Source organism: Scyliorhinus canicula, chromosome 11 (genome assembly GCF_902713615.1).
Source record: "Scyliorhinus canicula chromosome 11, sScyCan1.1, whole genome shotgun sequence".
Taxonomy (NCBI): Eukaryota; Metazoa; Chordata; class Chondrichthyes; order Carcharhiniformes; family Scyliorhinidae; genus Scyliorhinus; species Scyliorhinus canicula.
In genome coordinates this window covers 85,436,256-85,455,545 of record NC_052156.1, presented here as the reverse complement: position 1 = coordinate 85,455,545, position 19,290 = coordinate 85,436,256, and the positions used below count along the sequence as shown (strand labels likewise).

The following is a 19,290-nucleotide window of genomic DNA, read 5'->3' as shown; positions in this document are numbered from 1 at the left end:
GTGATGACACTACATTTCCTGGACACTCTGACGGTGGCCGCAAAAAACATTTGTTTGTGGGCACAAAGGGACCCAGTTTTAGCAAAAATAAAACACATAGTGCGAACAGGGGAGATGGAAAGACCGGTCCAGGTGGAATTCCACCCTTACTGGAGCAGAAGAGAGCAGATCACTGTGGGAGACAGGATACTGCTGTAGGGAGCTCGAGTAATAGTTCCAAGTCAAGGCCGTCGAGCCATACTGGCTGAACTACATCATGGGCACTCTGGAGTCTCAAAAATGAAGATGCTGGCCAGGAGCTATGTCTGGTGGCTGGACCTGGACACAGACATAGTGGCATTGGTAGGTCGGTGCCAAGAATGCCAACAAGGGCAGAAGTTGCCAATGGCAGCCCCGCTGCACCCATGGGGTAGACCATTTCGATTTTGAAGGCCTGTTTATGTGTTCAATGTTTTTTATGATAGTAGATGCCCATTCCAAATGGCTGGATGTCTACAAAATGAACTCAGCAAATACAAAAGCAACATATGGTATCTCAGAAATGTTCGTTTCAGACAATAAATCGTATTTTATCAGCCAGTCCTTCACAAAATTCATGAAGTCAAATGGCATTCGGCACATAAGGACACACCATACCACCTGGCATCAAATGGTTTGGCAGAGAGAGTCATCCAGACCCCAAAGGTCAGGTTGAAAAAAGAGTCAGCAGCATCAGTAGATACTAAACTATTGCGCTGGCTATTCGACTATAGGACAACCCACACACACCACACCGTGAATAGCACAGCGGAACTACTCATGGGCAGACGACTCCGAACCAAGCTGAGCCTACTATTCCCAAAGAGTATAAAAACACCAAGAGGCCCAATGCAGGGGACCACGACAACACTCCTCGAGAAAGACAGTTCAACTGGGTGAAAAGGTATGGGTCAGAAATTATGCGAATGGCCCCACATGGGTAACAGGAACGGTCAAGGCCAGGACAGGACCTAAGTCGTATCAAATACGTGTGGTAGAAAACGTCGTAAAAAAGCATCTGGACCAGGTGCGGTCCTCAGATTTGTTTCGTCCCCTGGTGCTGACTCAGAGCAGCATACCAAGGATCATGGGGAGTCCTCCCCGACAGGCTACTCACACCCCTCCGACATCACTGGTGAGGACATCGGACTCTGATATGGATACCATGGATGACGCCACGGCTGTCATTCTGATGTTGTTGAGCTACGCCCATGGGATTGCTTATGAACCGGCTACTCATAAACAATGCATTGATTACTTGCTTTATGTATTTAGTGGTAACTAATCGCTTAATGTTGGAAATATTCCTATTGATGCCCGAAAAAAAGCCAAAAGCATACAGTTTGAGTAACACTCTGATTTTGGTAGAGGCAGCATGCATGTCTCTGCAAGGTGTGTGCTCCATATCTCGGGAGACTGGATAACATAGTTTAGTTATTGCTTCACAATGAAAGTACAGTCTTCACACATATCTATGAAAATGAAGCTGGTCTTTATGCATGGTATGTCCTGAGGGGGTCAAATATAGTTGTGTTCCTCTTTTTCTCTTCATGGCAGAGGTAAAAGGGAAGTACAAAGAGAAGTACCATTGTTTCTTGTAGCGAATACATTACGATAAAAAAGAGCACCTTCAACATAACTAAACTCATCTCTCATTTTAAGATTTGATAAATGCCTAAGAATTCGACAACAACATAGAATATAAGACACCATCACAGAATTCTCAGAGGGTGGTACTTATCTCCAATTCCCCCTTCTTCAGCTGCCGAGCAACGCTTTTGTACTCCATTTAGGAGTCAGACCATTAACAGCAAGGGGGAAAACCCAATGCTTGACTTTGGAGTTCCATTTAGCTATGAATTACCAGCGCTGGGCAGTGTTTCCCAGGAAACTGTTACCTGGCCATAGTGAGAATGATTTCCTCAGAGCTTCATACAGGCATAGATTTGTCACTGTGAATGTTTAACCCATTTCTCACTTCTCTAAGCACTGACACTGTCTGAAACAGGAGGAAAATCTAGGCCATGAAATCTGTCTGAATGCTTATCACACAATTAAAATCCTACCCTTGTGTCCCTTTATCTGTGATTGCAGCTCTAACTTCGCCTTGTCACCATGACTAATAACGTAAAGTGATTTTCAGATTTTTGTAGGCATGTAAGATTGTGAGCTGTTTGGAAAGGCACATAACAGATGCTGTCTGTGTAGCTGGTATACCTATCAGAATGTCCAGTTCAACAGTGCAAATTGCTTTTCTTCAACAGTACAAATTGCTTTTCTTCCATTGTTTCCCACCTTCAGTTGCTCCATACTGATGACCCGCCTTCATTTTGGCCCAGCAAAGACAGGCATACTTTTCCTCTCTTCATAATCTGATCTAGAATTTTCCTTGTGGAATTTGACCTTGGATGTACCCAACATGCTTTCCAATGCTGGCAGCTGTCAGATTACATGTCTCTTGTTTGAAACATATACAAAAAAAAAAACAAATTTCCACCATGTAGGGTTTGTTGCCTTTTGTGATGAATGTAGAAATTTCATATATATTTTGTATTTTATGTATTTGGTGCAGGAATGATTAAAAGCCTGAGTTAGTATGTATCTGACTGCTGCAGTAATGCTTTTAAAGACAGGCATATTGGCTGCCAGAGGTGCAATCAAAGCATCATAAAAGTAAGATGATAATGAATTCCTACCATGTATCTAGGTTACCTCAATAGGGCTAAATGGGATTTGTTTATAGAAAGGGGCCGCGATTCTCTGGTCCGGCACCAGAGTGCCGGCGCCGGCGCCAAAACGGGAATACTTCACTCCGGCGCCGGTTCCGAGACCCGATTCTTGGGTCCTGGGGGGGCCAGCACGGCGCTAGAGTGGCCCACAGCGCTAGAGCTGCCGATCCCAGCGTCAACCCGGCGCTGCGGGGTCTGCGCATGCGCAGTTGGACCGGCACCAACTAGTGCCTGCGCAGTCCTTATTCCGGCCCCGACGCCAAATGGCGCAGGGATCCAAGAGCCGGCGCGGAGGAAAGGAGGCCCCCCCGACAGAGAGGCCGGCCCGATCGCGGACCAGGCCATTACGGAGGCCTTCCCCGGGGTTGGACCCACCCTCCCCCCCACAGGCTGCTCCCGGAACCTTCAACTGCGAGGTGCCGCCGGCCCAGAGTATGTTAGAACGGCGCTACAAAGACCCTCCTCGGGGTCGGACCCACCCTCCCTCCCACAGGCTGCTCCCGGAACCTTCAACCGTGAGGTGCCACCGGCCCAGAGTATGTTAGGACGGCGCAAGTGGGACTCGGATTTTTTCGGACAGCCGCTCGGTCCATCCGGGCCGGAGAATCACGCGCCACCAGAGGATCGCCGCTACAGCTGTTTGCGGCGATTCTCCGTATGGCCAGGCGATATGCACAGCCGCCTGTTTTTTCACAGGCAGGAGAATGGCGTCCCACGTCAGGGTGGCGTGGCGTGATTTGTGCACCCACCCCCCCCCGACGATTCTCCAGCCCGGCGGGGGGTCAGAGACTCACGGCCAGGTTTCCTGGGGAGTAGATAATTAGAGAGTCTGGGCGGGATTCTCCGTCCCGCCGCACCAGGTTTCTGGTGCAGCACGCCCCCGGGATTCTCCGTCTCGCCAGCCGACAATGTGGTTTCCCATTGTGGGCAGCCCCACGCCATCGGGAAATCCCCGGGATGCTGGTGCAATGGAGAATCCCGACAGCGGCGAATCCAGCCCATTGTGTTTAGCCTTTGTGAGATGGTCATAACTCAGTTAGTGGGATAGAGATGATACGGTTAATGGGAGGAGCCAGGAGCTGAAGCAATCTGGTGTTGAGTTTAATTTTGATTCGTCTGTGATCAGACGAGCAGCCTTTGAAAACAGTGAGTTAAAGATTTGACTTTGAACAGAACAGAAGATTTTTGCCAAATGCTGGGATGTTAATCAGTAGATTGACACAAGCAAGAATCTGCAAGCTGGTTCCTGAAGAATCGCTATCTCTCAAAGCATTTTTCCAAGACATCTCTATAAAGCAAGTATTCCTGGGTTTCCTAACCGTATTTAAAAGTGGGGTTTTTACCTGAAATGGTTTTTGCTTGATTGGAGATAAAATGCTATCAGTTAGAAGTTAAAATATTTTCTGTTAAGCATTGTTTAACTAGTAATTGTAAGCTGTTTTCTTGATGTTAAAGCTAGGTTAGTACTGTGGTAATAATGAAGTTTATTTTAATATACCATCTCCCTATTTATGCATGGAGTCACTCCTGGAGTGAAGTAGCCTTTCCTCACAGTCTTACAAATTAAATGAAATAATTAATTTAATAATCTTTATTATCACAAGTAGGCTTACATTAATACCACAATGAAATCACCATCAAATATTGAGGTTTCTATCTGGTATCCTAGCAACTGGACTCTGGTCCGGGACTGTAATACTTTAAAACATAACAATTTCTTCCCCACAAACCACCCTAGTCGAGTAATTTAATTTTTTCTCTTCATCGGGTTGTCTTTCGCCATGGGCTCAGAGGGTGAGCTAATGACCTCTTCTCACTCCTACAATATTGCTGCTGTTGAGTCAGTCAGAAAGAAGAATGACTAGATTCCCCACTGAACCATGTGGATAATGGCATGTGGTTTGCCCTATTATGTACTTTCTTTTTATTTTCCTTTCTTTTCATGTACTAAATGATCTGTTTGAGCTGCTCACAGAAAAATACTTTTCACTGTACCTCGGTACACCTGACAATAAAGAAATCCAAATCAAAACCTGTGAAATACCACTTCATAGCACAAGTTATTGGAGTATCACCCTCAGCAGGTGCCTGTTGTAACCTCTTATAGATTTTTATAAGCAATTCAAGGTCCATATTATCATTAAACTTGTAGTACTTACTTAGCTTCAAAATCATCATCAGAAAGATTGTAGTAGAATTCATCAAATATATCATAATCAACTAGGATTTTGCTTGTTACTTCCTGCAATGGGAACAATAAATAACAATTAAAATAATTCCTTTTTGAGACTTATTCATCAGTGCAACAGTGGGTCCTTTTCTTAAATTAACCTATGAAGCTTATCCCCACTGGATCAGGGAATAAAAACACTGAATGGTGTATTACTGAGGCATACGAACTGAGTATCCTTGGTTTGTGCTGAACTGTTCTTCTCAGCCAGGACATTAGCAGGTAACAATTAATTGTCTGTGTTCATAAGATAGACAGAGATTAATTAGACATGATTGCTGCTTCTGATTGTCATATAGCCCTATTAGAAAGTACACATGTATGCTGTGAAACATGGGATCAGGTTGGACTACGTATACCTCTGCGGTTAGCCTGCTAACACTTCACTCTATAGCTCACCAACTGAAGTACTGGAAGGCTACCACGGCCTGTGTAAACATGAAAAATTGTGTTTGTATTATCCTTTCAGCTACTAGTTAGAAGCTAGAAGTTATAATTTTTTTAAAAAAGTTATCAATCACTATGGAGATCATAACACAACATAGATTGACCACTAGTTTGCGTGGTTAAAAATTATCTCGAACAGGTCAGAGCATTTTACAAAAATTCTAATACTACATCTGAAAATGCTTTATAAAAAATGTTTTAAAAATGGTTTGTTATCAATTGTGCATTCTGTCTCATCAGACTGAGGATCATGTCTCCCAGCCAAGCATCATTAGTTTGTGGAGTTAGTGAATAAATTAGAATTGTGAAAGATGATTCTATTTTGATTGACAGTTTTGTAGCCAAAGACTTCCTAAATTTAAAAAAATTACTTTCCCCCAATTAAGGTGCAATTTAGCGTTGCCAATCCACCTGCCCAGCACATCTTTGGGTTGTGGGGTGAGACACAAGCAGACACAGGGAGAATGTGAAAACTCCACATGGACAGTGACTGGGTCTGTGATTGAACCTGCTTCCTGAGCGCTGTGAGGCTACAGTGCTAACCACTGTGCCACCGTGCCACCTCAAAACTTCTTAAAATTGAGTGCAGTGATATCAGCACTTCTGCACAGGCAAGCCAATTATGGATTGCATATGCATACTTGATCAGTTGTGCTCATGTGAGTTCCTGGACCCTGGAAAGCAAGGTGCAGAGGAAATCAGAGATGGGACAAGAAGAAGCACATTGCTTTGCTGGGCCTGGATCGTGAAGTTGCCTCACTGCCAGCCTTGCTGGAATTTGTGTTGCCTTCTGTCTGCCTTGCCTGAATCACAGCAGTACAACTATTAGGAAACCATAATCATTAATGTGATTAAAGCAGCAATTAATTCACAATCAACTTGTGTGTAATACTACTAATTGCAAGCAGACAACTATAATAGCTATCATGGATTACTATTAAGGTTAACATGCAACTGAATCAGAAGGTCTCTGGTTGAAGCCTCCCTCCAGTATTTGACAACTAGGCTTATACTTCCATGCAGTACTGCTGTATTTTGGAACGGGCTGTCTCTGATGACACCTGCTCAGGTGGACGTTAAGATCTTGTGCCAGTCTTGCCTTTGAAAAAGCACAGGGGAATTTTCCTAATCAACATTTTTATCTCAAGCAACACCACTAACAGCCCATTCTGACCTCTCAGTTGATTTTAGTTAGTTATTACTTGCCTGACCAATAACAGTCACTGTAATTCAAGAAGTAATTATGATCTGCTTTGAGATAAGACATTCATTCAAAGCATAGCTTTCCCATAGCTATTCCAGGAACAGTGGGACAGGCTTTCATCCACCTTGCTGAGGTAGCGATCTGCAGGGCTTTGCTGCAGGGCTGCAGAGTCCGAATTTGGCTGAGGCAAATAGATGCTGCTACAAATGACCACAATTGACACAGGTGGGAAAAAACATTAATCTATTTTTTTGAAAATATTTTTATTCTCCTCCTTTTTCACATTTTCATCAAATTTACAACCACCAACAAAAAATCAACAATAACAAATACAATGGCAATCCCCTGGCCAGCAATCCCTTTATCCCACCCATATCCATGAGACAGCCCTAAAGTTTCAATACAAAACACAAAAGAATCAGAATCTGGAACCCACCCTAAATGCCTACATAATCATCCCCAACTCCCCTCCAAATGTTCAATGTCATCCAATTCTTGAAAATGCATGATAAACAAAGCCCATGAGTTGTCGAACCCTTCCATCCTTCCCCTCAACTCGGACTTCACTTTTTCGAGCGTTAAGAACTCTAGGAGGTCCCCCCACCACGCCAAGGCACAGGGCGCAGAAGCTGACCTCCACCGCATCAGGACCCGCTTTCAGGCAATCAACGAGGCGAAGGCTAAGACATCTGCCTCCTCACCCGCTTCCAACCCCGGCTGATCCGACACCCTGAATATTGCTTCAAGAGGACCTGGTTTGAGTCTCACGTGCATCACTTTCGAGATTACTCTGAAGACCTCCGTCCAATACCCCTCCAGCATTGGACAGGTCCAAAACATGTGAACGTGATTTGCGCCCCCCCTCCCCCCACAGAGTTCACAAACATTCTCCACCCTCTCAAAGAGTCAGCTCATTCTTGCCTTTGAGGTGCGCCCCATACACCACTTTCAACTGTATCAGCCCCAACCTTGCGCACAAAGTTGAGGCATTCACCCTCCGGAGCATCTCACACCACAACCCTTCCTCCATGCCCTCCCCCAACTCTTACTGCCACTTTGTCTTAATGCCCTCCAGCGATACCTTATCTTCCCCCAAAATCACCCCAAAAATCGCCGACACCATCCCCTTCCCCATTCCCCCGCCGTAAGTATCTCTTCCAACAGTGTGGGGGCCGGCGCCATCAGAAAACTCTGTATCTCCTTCCTAGTGAAATCTCGGACCTACATATATCTAAACATCTCCCCCTGCACAGCCCATATTTCTCCCCCAGCTCCTCCAGCCTCGTAATCTCAGAAACATAGAACATAGAACATAGAACATAGAACGATACAGCGCAGTACAGGCCCTTCGGCCCTCGATGTTGCACCGACATGGAAAAAAAAAACTAAAGGCCATCTAACCTACACTATGCCCTTATCATCCATATGCTTATCCAATAAATTTTTAAATGCCCTCAATGTTGGCGAGTTCACTACTGTTGCAGGTAGGGCATTCCACGGCCTCACCACTCTTTGCGTAAAAAACCCACCTCTGACCTCTGTCCTATATCTATTACCCCTCAATTTAAGGCTATGTCCCCTCGTGCTAGCCACCTCCATCCGCGGGAGAAGGCTCTCGCTGTCCACCCTATCTAACCCTCTGATCATTTTGTATGCCTCTATTAAGTCACCTCTTAACCTTCTTCTCTCTAACGAAAACAACCTCAAGTCCATCAGCCTTTCCTCATAAGATTTTCCCTCCATACCAGGCAACATCCTGGTAAATCTCCTCTGCACCCGTTCCAAAGCTTCCACGTCCTTCCTATAATGAGGCGACCAGAACTGTACGCAATACTCCAAATGCGGCCGTACCAGAGTTTGGTACAGCTGCATCATGACCTCATGGCTCCGGAACTCAATCCCTCTACCAATAAAGGCCAACATACCATAGGCCTTCTTCACAACCCTATCAACCTGGGTGGCAACTTTCAGGGATCTATGTACATGGACACCGAGATCCCTCTGCTCATCCACACTACCAAGAATTTTACCATTAGCCAAATATTTCGCATTCCTGTTATTCTTTCCAAAGTGAATCACCTCACACTTCTCCACATTAAACTCCATTTGCCACCTCTCAGCCCAGCTCTGCAGCTTATCTATGTCCCTCTGTAACCTGCAACATCCTTCCGCACTGTCTACAACTCCACCGACTTTAGTGTCGTCTGCAAATTTACTCACCCATCCTTCTGCGCCCTCCTCTAGGTCATTTATAAAAATGACAAACAGCAACGGCCCCAGAACAGATCCTTGTGGTACGCCACTCGTAACTGAACTCCATTCTGAACATTTCCCATCAACTACCACTCTCTGTCTTCTTTCAACTAGCCAATTTCTGATCCACATCTCTAAATCACCCTCAATCCCCAGCCTCCGTATTTTCTGCAATAGCCGACCGTGGGGAACCTTATCAAACGCTTTACTGAAATCCATATACACCACATCAACTGCTCTACCCTCGTCTACCTGTTCAGTCACCTTCTCAAAGAACTCAATAAGGTTTGTGAGGCATGACCTACCCTTCACAAAACCATGCTGACTATCCCTAATCATATTATTCCTATCTAGATGATTATAAATCGTATCTTTTATAATCCTCTCCAAGACTTTACCCACCACAGACGTTAGGCTCACCGGCCTATAGTTACCGGGGTTATCTCTACTCCCCTTCTTGAACAAAGGGACCACATTTGCTATCCTCCAGTCCTCTGGCACTATTCCTGTAGCCAATGATGACCTAAAAATCAAAGCCAAAGGCTCAGCAATCTCTTCCCTGGCTTCCCAGAGAATCCTAGGATAAATCCCATCCGGCCCCGGGGACTTATCTATTTTCACCTTGTCCAGAATTGCCAACACTTCTTCCCTACGCACCTCAATGCCATCTATTCTAATAGCCTGGGTCTCAGCATTCTCCTCCACAATATTATCTTTTTCTTGAGTGAATACTGACGAAAAGTATTCATTTAGTATCTCGCTTGTCTCCTCAGCCTCCACACACAACTTCCCACCACTGTCCTTGACTGGCCCTACTCTTACCCTAGTCATTCTTTTATTCCTGACATACCTATAGAAAGCTTTTGGGTTTTCCTTGATCCTACCTGCCAAAGACTTCTCATGTCCCCTCCTTGCTCGTCTCAGCTCTCTCTTTAGATCCTTCCTCGCTTCCTTGTAACTATCAAGCGCCCCAACTGAAACTTCACGCCTCATCTTCACATAGGCCTCCTTCTTCCTCTTAACAAGAGATTCCACTTCTTTGGTAAACCACGGTTCCCTCGCTCGACCCCTTCCTCCCTGCCTGACTGGTACGTACTTATCAAGAACATGCAATAGCTGTTCCTTGAACAAGCTCCACATATCCAGTGTGCCCAACCCTTGCAGCCTACTTCTCCAACCAACACATCCTAAGTCATGTCTAATGGCATCATAATTGCCCTTCCCCCAGCTATAACTCTTGCTCTGCGGGGTATACTTATCCCTTTCCATCACTAACGTAAAGGTCACCGAATTGTGGTCACTGTCTCCAAAGTGTTCACCTACCTCCAGATCTAACACCTGGCCTGGTTCATTACCCAAAACCAAATCCAAAGTGGCCTCACCTCTTGTTGGCCTGTCAACATATTGTGTCAGAAAACCCTCCTGTACACATTGTACAAAGAACGACCCATCCAATGTACTCGAACTATATCTTTTCCAGTCAATATTAGGAAAGTTAAAGTCTCCCATAACAACTACCCTGTTACTTTCGCTCTTTTCCAGAATCATCTTCGCCATCCTTTCCTCTACATCTCTAGAACTATTAGGTGGCCTATAGAAAACTCCCAACAGGGTGACCTCTCCTTTCCTGTTTCTAACCTCAGCCCATACTACCTCGGAAGAAGAGTCCCCATCTTGCATCCTTTCTACCACCGTAATACTGTCCTTGACTAGCAGCGCCACACCTCCCCCTCTTTTGCCCCCTTCTCTGACCTTACTAAAGCACCTAAACCCCGGAACCTGCAACAACCATTCCTGTCCCTGCTCTATCCATGTCTCTGAAATGGCCACAACATCGAAGTCCCAGGTACCAACCCATGCTGCCAGTTCCCCTACCTTATTTCGTATACTCCTGGCATTGAAATAGACACACTTCAAACCACAGACCTGAACACTGCCGCCCTCCTGCGAAGTCAAAACTGTGCTCCTGACCTCTCTACTCTCAATCTCTCGCACCCCAAAACTACAATCCAGGTTCCCATGCCCCTGCTGAATTAGTTTAAACCCCCCCAAAGAGTACTAACAAATCTCCCCCCCAGGATATTGGTGCCCCTCAGGTTCAGATGTAGACCATCCTGTCTATAGAGGTCCCACCTTCCCCAGAAAGAGCCCCAGTTATCCAGAAATCTGAATCCCTCCCGCCTGCACCATCCCTGTAGCCACGTGTTTAATTGCTCTCTCTCCCTATTCCTCATATCACTATCACGTGGCACGGGCAACAACCCAGAGATAACAACTCTGTTTGTTCTCGCTCTGAGCTTCCATCCTAGCTCCCTAAAGGCCTGCCTGACATCCTTGTCCCCTTTCCTACCTATGTCGTTAGTGCCAATGTGGACTACGACTTGGGGCTGCTCCCCCTCCCCCTTAAGGACCCGGAAAACACGATCCGAGACATCACGTACCCTTGCACCTGGGAGGCAACATACCAAACGTGAGTCTCTCTCGCTCCCACAAAATCTCCTATCTGTGCCCCTGACTATTGAGTCCCCAATTACTAATGTTCTACTCCTTTCCCCCCTTCCCTTCTGAGCAACAGGGACAGACTCCGTGCCAGAGGCCCGTACCCCATGGCTTACCCCTGGTAAGTCGTCCCCCCCACAAGTATCCAAAACGGTATACTTGTTACTCAGGGGAACGACCGCAGGGGGTCCCTGCACTGACTGCTTCTTCCCAGTCCCTCTTACAGTTACCCATCTATCTCCAGTCTTTGGTGTAACTACTTCCCTGAAGCTCCTATCTATGACCCCCTCTGCCTCCCGAATGATCCGAAGTTCATCCAGCTCAAGCTCCAGGTCCCTAACACGGTTTTTGAAGAGCTGGAGTTGGGTGCACTTCCCACAGATGAAATCAGCAGGGACACTGACGGCGTCCCTCACCTCAAACATTCTGCAGGAGGAGCATTGTACTGCCTTCCCTGACATCCCCTCTAGATTAAAAAAAAAACAAGAAAAAGAAAAAGAAAGGAAGAGCTTACCTGATATTACCTCAAACCCTGATCCCGCTGAAAGGTAAGCAAATTTAAAGGCACTCACTCACCTTCACGACAGGCCCCTGCTCCCGCTTCCCAACCACCGTGGGGTGGGGGGGTTGGTTAGAGGAGGAGGTAGGGTGGGAAACACTCACAAAGTGTTTCGGGTTTAACTGTCACTTGCCAACAGCCCCTCCACAAACCACCTTCAACTTAGGCTGACCGCACTGCACGTATGCAAATTTCCCCAGAACAGCTGTTCAAACAAACCCATTAATACCCTAACTCCCCTCTCCTCCCATTTCCCCGAAAACTTCAATCCCACTTCCCTGGCTCAAATCTATGATTCCCACAAATCGGCATTTCCATTGACCTCACCTAAAACCTAAAGTGCGAGCACAACTGCCTCCAGATCCTCAACGTTGCCACCACCACCGGACTCCCCAAATATTTCCCTGAGTCCATCGCGGAGCAGCACTGTTGCCAACGCCCTCAACCCTGATCCCCTACACAGATTCCCCTTCATTCTAACCCACTGGGCTTCCCCTCATCTATCCCAGCTCCTCACCTTCACTGCATTCCCTGCCCAGTGACATGGGAGTGTCCTTTTAAGAAATGTTTTTGTCTTATCACGTGGCTTCAGTGATGAAATTGTGTGGGTGGAGCTGGGATGTAGCTCTGCAAGTTGGTTTTACTTTTGCTTTGAGTTTGAACTGGTTTTGTCCTGCACAGGTTGAAAGAAGGATTTTTCTCTATCTGCATTTTAAAAGCTGTTTCCAGACTGCTTGATAACTTGAAAAGAAATAACTGTTTTCTGGAAGAAATTCAAACCTGCTGTTCGGGAAAGGAAACAGGAGCATCCATCCCAGGTCTTGAGTACTCGTCCACACCTTTGAAAAGGCTTTTCTGGTTTATGGATCTTGTTATTAAATTGGAACAGCTAAAGGGAGAATTTATTCAGGGTTATACATAGAGTACTGTAGTTGTGTGGGGTATTTATGTTGGCAATTGATAAAAATGCTTACTGTGTGTGTTTATAAAAATGTTAACTAAATTCGTAGAACTAACTTTGTGTTTGATTTTTGTTTTAAATCCAGGAGGATGGAAAATAATTTTTTTTAAAAATCAAAAACAAAGTTTATTCTACAAATTTAGTAATTTCCCAATCTTCTCGCAAAACCCTCGGTTCCCCAACAGCCCCATATCTAATTCCCACCCCAGCCTCTGCACTGCCCCCTTCTGCAACACCATGTCCACCCAATGCGCCGCAGGATCCGATATCGCAATTGCCGAATATTCCGACTCCTTGACCCCGGCCAACAGCGCCTTCCCCACCACAAAGAAATATATCCGCGAATAGACCTTACGAACTGAAGAGAAAAACAAATAATCCCACTCCCCCGGGTGCAAAAATCTCCAAGGTTCCAATCCTCTAATTTCCTCCAAAAGTCCAGCCACGCACCACCATCACCCCCCCCCCCCCCCCTCCCCCCGCCCCCCATCTGACTAGGCATGCAACTGCAGCCGTGCCCTGTCCAGCCTTGGCTTCTGCACCAAGTTCCAGTCTCCACCCACTATCAATTCATGTGAATCCAAGTCGGGGATGGGCCCACACATCTCCTTTACAAACCCTGCATCCTCCCAGTTGGGACCATACACGCTTACCAACACCACCAACCTCCCCTCCAATGCCCCTGTCACGATCACATACCTACCTCCCTGATCCGTCACCACTTTCTCTATTTGGAATCGCACTCATTTACTAACCAGGACTGCGCCCCACCTTCAAAACCCGAGTGAAACACTTGACTAACCCAGCCCTTTCCAAGCCTCACCTAATCCTTCATCCTCAAGTGAGTCTCCTGCAGCATCGGCACATCAGTCTTCAAGCTCTAAAGGTGCAGAAGCATCCTCAACCTCTTCACTGAGCTTCTCAACCCCCTCACGTTCCAAGTAACTATCCTAACATAAAAACATAAGAACTAGGAGCAAGAGTAGGCCCTCGAGCCTGCTCTACCATTCAATGAGATCATGGCTGATCTTTTTTGGACTCAGCTCCACTTTCTGGCCCGAACACCATAACCCTGAATCCCTTTCTTCATCAAAAAACTATCTATCTTCATCTTAAAAACATTTAATGAAGGAGCCTCAACTGCTTCACTGGGCAAGGAATTCCATAGATTCACAGTCCTTTGGGTGAAGAAGTTCCTCTTAAACTCAGTCCTAAATCTACTTCCTCTTATTTTGAGGCTATGCCCCCTAGTTCTGCTTTCACCCGCCAGTGGAAACAACCTGCCCACATCTATCCTATCTATTCCCTTCATAATTTTATACGTTTCTGTAAGATCCTCCCGCATTCTTCTAAATTCTAATGAGTACAGTCCCAGTCTACTCAATCTCTCCTCGTAATCCAACCCCTTCAGCTCTGGGATTAACCTAGTGAATCTCCTCTGCACACCCTCCAGCGCCAGTACGTCCTTTCTCAGGGAAGGAGACCAAATCTGAACACAATACTCCAGGTGTGGCCTCACCAACACCTTACATAATTGCAGCATAACCTCCCTAATCTTAAACTCCAACCCTCTAGCAATGTAGGACAAAATTCCATTTGCCTTCTTAATCACCTGTTGCACCTGTAAACCAACTTTTTGCGACTCATGCACTCGCTCACCCAGGTCTCTCCGCACAGCAGCATGTTTTAATATTTTATCATTTAAATAATAATCCCTTTTGCTGTTATTCCTACCAAAATGGATAACCTCACATTTGTCAACATTGTATTCCATCTGCCAGACCCTAGCCCATTTACTTAACCTATCCAAATCCTTCTGCAGACTTCCGGTATCCTCTGCACTTTTTGCTTTACCACTCATCTTTGTATCGTCTGCAAACTTGGACACATTGCACTTGATCCCCAACTCCAAATCATCGATGTAAATTGTGAACAATTGTGGGCGCAACACTGATCCCTGAGGGACACCACTAGCTACTGATTGCCAACCAGAGAAACACCCATTAATCCCCACTCTTTGCTTTCTACTAATTCACCAATTCTCTATCCATGCTACTACTTTACCCTTAATGCCATGCATCTTTATCTTATGCAGCAATCTTTTGTGTGGCACCTTGTCAAAAGCTTTCTGGAAATACAGATATACCACATCCATTGGCTCCCTGTTATCTACCGCACTGGTAATGCCCTCAAAAAGTTCTACTAAATTAGTTAGGCACGACCTGCCCTTTATGAACCCATGCTGCGTCTGCCCAATGGGACAATTTCCATCCAGATGCCTCGCTATTTCTTCCTTGATGGTAGATTCCTGCATCTTTCCTACTACCAAAGTTAAGCTCACTAGCCTATAATTATCCGCTTTCTGCCTACCTCCTTTTTTAAACAGTGGTGTCAGATTTGCTCATTTCCAATCCACCGGGACTACCCCAGAGTCCAGTGAATTTTGGTAAATTATCACTAGTGCATTTGCAATTTCCCTAGCCATCTCTTTTAGCACTCTGGGATGTATTCCATCAGGGCCAGGAGACTTGTCTACCTTTAGCCCCATTGGCTTGCCCATCACTACTTCCTTAGTGATAGCAATCATCTCAAGGTCCTCAGCTGTCATAGCCTCATTTCCATCAGTCACTGGCATGTTATTTGTGTCTTCCACTGTGAAGACCGACCCAAAAAACCTGTTCAGTTCCTCAGCCATTTCTTAATCTCCCAGTATTAAATCACCCTTCTCATCCTCTAAAGGACCAATATTTACCTTAGCCACTCTTTTTTATTTTATATATTCGTAGAAACTTTTACTATCTGTTTTTATATTATGAGCAAGTTTACTCTCATAATCTATCTACACTTCTTTATAGCTTTTTTAGTAGCTTTCTGTTGCCCCCTAAAGATTTCCCAGTCCTCTAGTCTCCCACTAATCTTTGCCACTTTGTATGCTTTTTCCTTCAATTTGATACTCTCCCTTATTTCCTTAGATATCCCTGGTCGATTTTCCCTCTTTCTACCGTCCTTCCTTTTTGTTGGTATAAACCTTTGCTGAGCACTGTGAAAAATTGCTTGAAAGGTTCTTCACTGTTCCTCAGCTGTTTCACCATAAAGTCTTTGCTCCCAGTCCACCTTAGCTAGTTCTTCTCTCATCCCATTGTAATCTCCTTTGTTTAAGCACAAAACACTAGTGTTTGATTTTACCTTCTCACCCTCCATCTGTATTTTAAATTGCACCATATTATGATCACTCCTTCCGAGAGGATCCATAACTATGAGATCATTAATCAATCCTGTCTCATTACACAGGACCAGATTTAGCACCACTTGTTCCCTCATAGGTTCCATTACATACTGTTCTAGGAAACTTTCGCAGATACATTCTATAAACTCCTCCTCGAGGCTGCCTTGACCGACCTGGTTAAACCAATCAACATGTAGATTAAAATCCCCCACGATAACTGCTGTACCATTTCTACATGCATCAGTTATTTCTTTGTTTATTGCCTGCCCCACCATAATGTTACTCTTTGATGGCCTATAGACTACTTCTATCAGTGACTTTTTCGCCTTACTATTCCTGATTTCCACCCAAATGAATTCAATCTTATCCTCCATAGCACCGATGTCATCCCTGACTATTGCCCGGATATCATCCTTAAATAACAGAGCTACACCACCTCCTTTACCATCCAAGCTGTCCTTCCGAATAGTTTGATACCCTTGGATATTAACCAGACGTGACCATCCTTTAACTATGTTTCAGTAATGGCCACTAAATCATAGTCATTCACGATGATTTGCACCATGAACTCATTTACCTTATTCCGAATACTCGAACATTCAGGTAAAGTACACTTATGTTGGCTTTTATACCTCTGTTTTGAATCTTAACACCTTGATCAGTAACCTCTCCTGAGTTATTTTTCCTTTTAATGTTTCTCCTAATTTTCCTTGTCGTTGAACCCATATCTTCATTTAACAACCTGCCTCTTCGCTTTCCATTTATGTTTTTATTTCCCGTTTTATTCCTTTTAGTATTATTGGGCCTATTCACTGAGCTCCCTCAGTCACTGTACCTTGTACTGTCGCCCTTTTTGATTTTTAACTATGGCTTCTCTGCCTTACACTTTCCCCCTTACTGCCTTGTGTTTCTGTCCCTGTTTTACTACCTTCCGACTTCCTGCATCGTTTCCCATCCCCCGCCACATTAGTTTAAACACTCCCCAACCGCTCTAGCAAACAGCCCCCCTAGGACATCAGTTCCAGTTCTGCCCAGGTGTAACCCGTCCAGTTTGTACAGGTCCCATCTCCCCCAGAACCGGTCCCAATGCCCCAGGAATCTGAAACCCTCCCCCTGATACCATCCCTTCAGCCATATATTCAGGGGGTCTCTTCCCTCTCCCCCTCCCTTCCTATCCACCATCTTCATAACATCGGGCCCTGCCACCTGAGCCTGACCCACCCCTAACCATTGTTAGCATCGAACCCCATCCCCCCTCCCAGAATCCTCCCCTACACTTCCTCTTGAAAAATCCTCACCCAGTATAGATCCCCTCCCCCCTGTGGTGATCTTTGTGAGGGGTTTCCAGGATGGAAGACGTAGTGATTACAAAGACACACAAAGCCCTTTTAAAGAACTAAACTAATTTTATTAACACTACTAAATTTGAGTTTGACACTTATTCTAAATAGTAAACATGCATATAAGAATTAAACTACACTTACTAACACTATCTCTACCTAATAACTATAACTATAATATCTTAAATAGCTCTGCAATACACTTTGAATCTTATCTCCTTCAGCTCTGATCTAATCTCCTCCTTCTGCTACCACCTTCTCTATCATCTTCTGACCTTCCTCTGTCCCATAAGCTTGTCCATATACACCTCATTAACCCTTGCATTGCCTTCATGTATGATAATACCACATTCCCCTTTCCTTGAAAGAAAAATTATTACGCTTTGTTTCAGACATTATTTTTATACTCATCTCATGCAGTATTAATCATAGATGCACAATCCTTTTCCCTTTCCAATGACTATCTATGTCATACTATCCCCCTTATTCACGTTTCTTGTCTGCAAGATAATTGGAGATTGTTACAAACATATTTCTAAATCATTGTCTGTTCATTACAAGCAATTGAGAACTAGTTAACAATTGTTTAAACTGTTCAATCTTTTTTACAGTCCGCACATTTGATATGAACTCAGTCTTCACTATGGCAGTGCATTACAGTACCAACAAGTCATCAGTTCAACTCGATCAGGTGTTCGACTGGTTGCACCACTTTTGTTGTCTGACTTGGTCTTTTTTCTGTGCTTGTGGTATCGATTTTGTCTGTCCCTTGCCCTAAAAATCGGTTTGGTTTCTGGTCTTTGAGCAAATACCAACTCATTAAATTCATTGGCATGACTTTTTTTTGTCTAAACAACGTCCTGTCCTTCCTGGCATTTGTGCCATCATGCGAGAACTTGATATTGTCTACACACACATTTGTTCATATTACCTCGACCAGTAGCTGTGTTTCACATACTGTCCTGCAGTCCCTTGCTCTGTTGCCATCTGGATTGCTTTCCATACAGTATGGTCTGTCAACTGTGACTGCTAGGTCAAACCCTTTCTTGTCATTGCATTTGATCGTGTTGTTTAGTTGTCCTTCGGTTTCACAGCTATACCGTTGTATACAGTCTTGTTCCGTAGTTGCTCTTTCTGTGCTCAAGATCCGTTCCTCTGGCTTGTTTGAATCATTTTCAACTTTTATACGATCAGTGTCCTTTGTATTATTTCATGTTTCATTGCACTTTATGATATCAGGTTCCTGAGGATCATCTGATGCACCATTGAGCTTTGTGACATCAGTCCCTTCTGGATGATCGTTGCGCTCTTGGTGCTTCTTATCTGGAATCAACTTCTCCAATCATTTTCTTGTAGGCTGTTCACGATTGATGCGCTCTCAATTGAGCTGATCACTGTCTCACTCTGATTGTCAGCCTTTGTACAGCCGAGCTGAGAACTGTCTGTCTCGCCATAGTCCTGCACAGCTTGTACGCTACTGGTGATCATTTCGTCACTCATCGCAGCTAAAGTGGATAGACCTCCATAGTCTTCTTTTTATTGCTCATTATCTGTTTCTTCACTGTTGTCCTTACTGGTAAATACAGTGGATAGACTTTCAAAGTCTTTTTCTTGCTTATCATCTGTACAAGATAGGCCTTCATAGTCTTTTTCTGGTGGTTCATTTGTCAAGATTACTGCTATCTGATGTAGCAATGGTATGCAACTCCATAACTGTATTGGTTTCATCTACCATTAGTAGAGTGCTAGTCAGCTGTTCAATGGTATTGCTTTTTTAAAAAATATTTTTATTGAAATATTTGTAACATTTTATAACAAAAACAG

General features: G+C 44.7%; 1 protein-coding gene across 1 annotated transcript in view; it reads right to left on the bottom strand.

Annotated features, from left to right (window-relative positions):
- Nucleotides 1-19,290, bottom strand: part of dnah1 (dynein, axonemal, heavy chain 1) — a 995,196-nt gene that overhangs the window by 736,543 nt on the left and 239,363 nt on the right. The window contains 1 exon segment of the mRNA XM_038812191.1: nucleotides 4,907-4,989. Within this exon segment, the coding sequence (XP_038668119.1) occupies nucleotides 4,907-4,989 (83 nt within the window).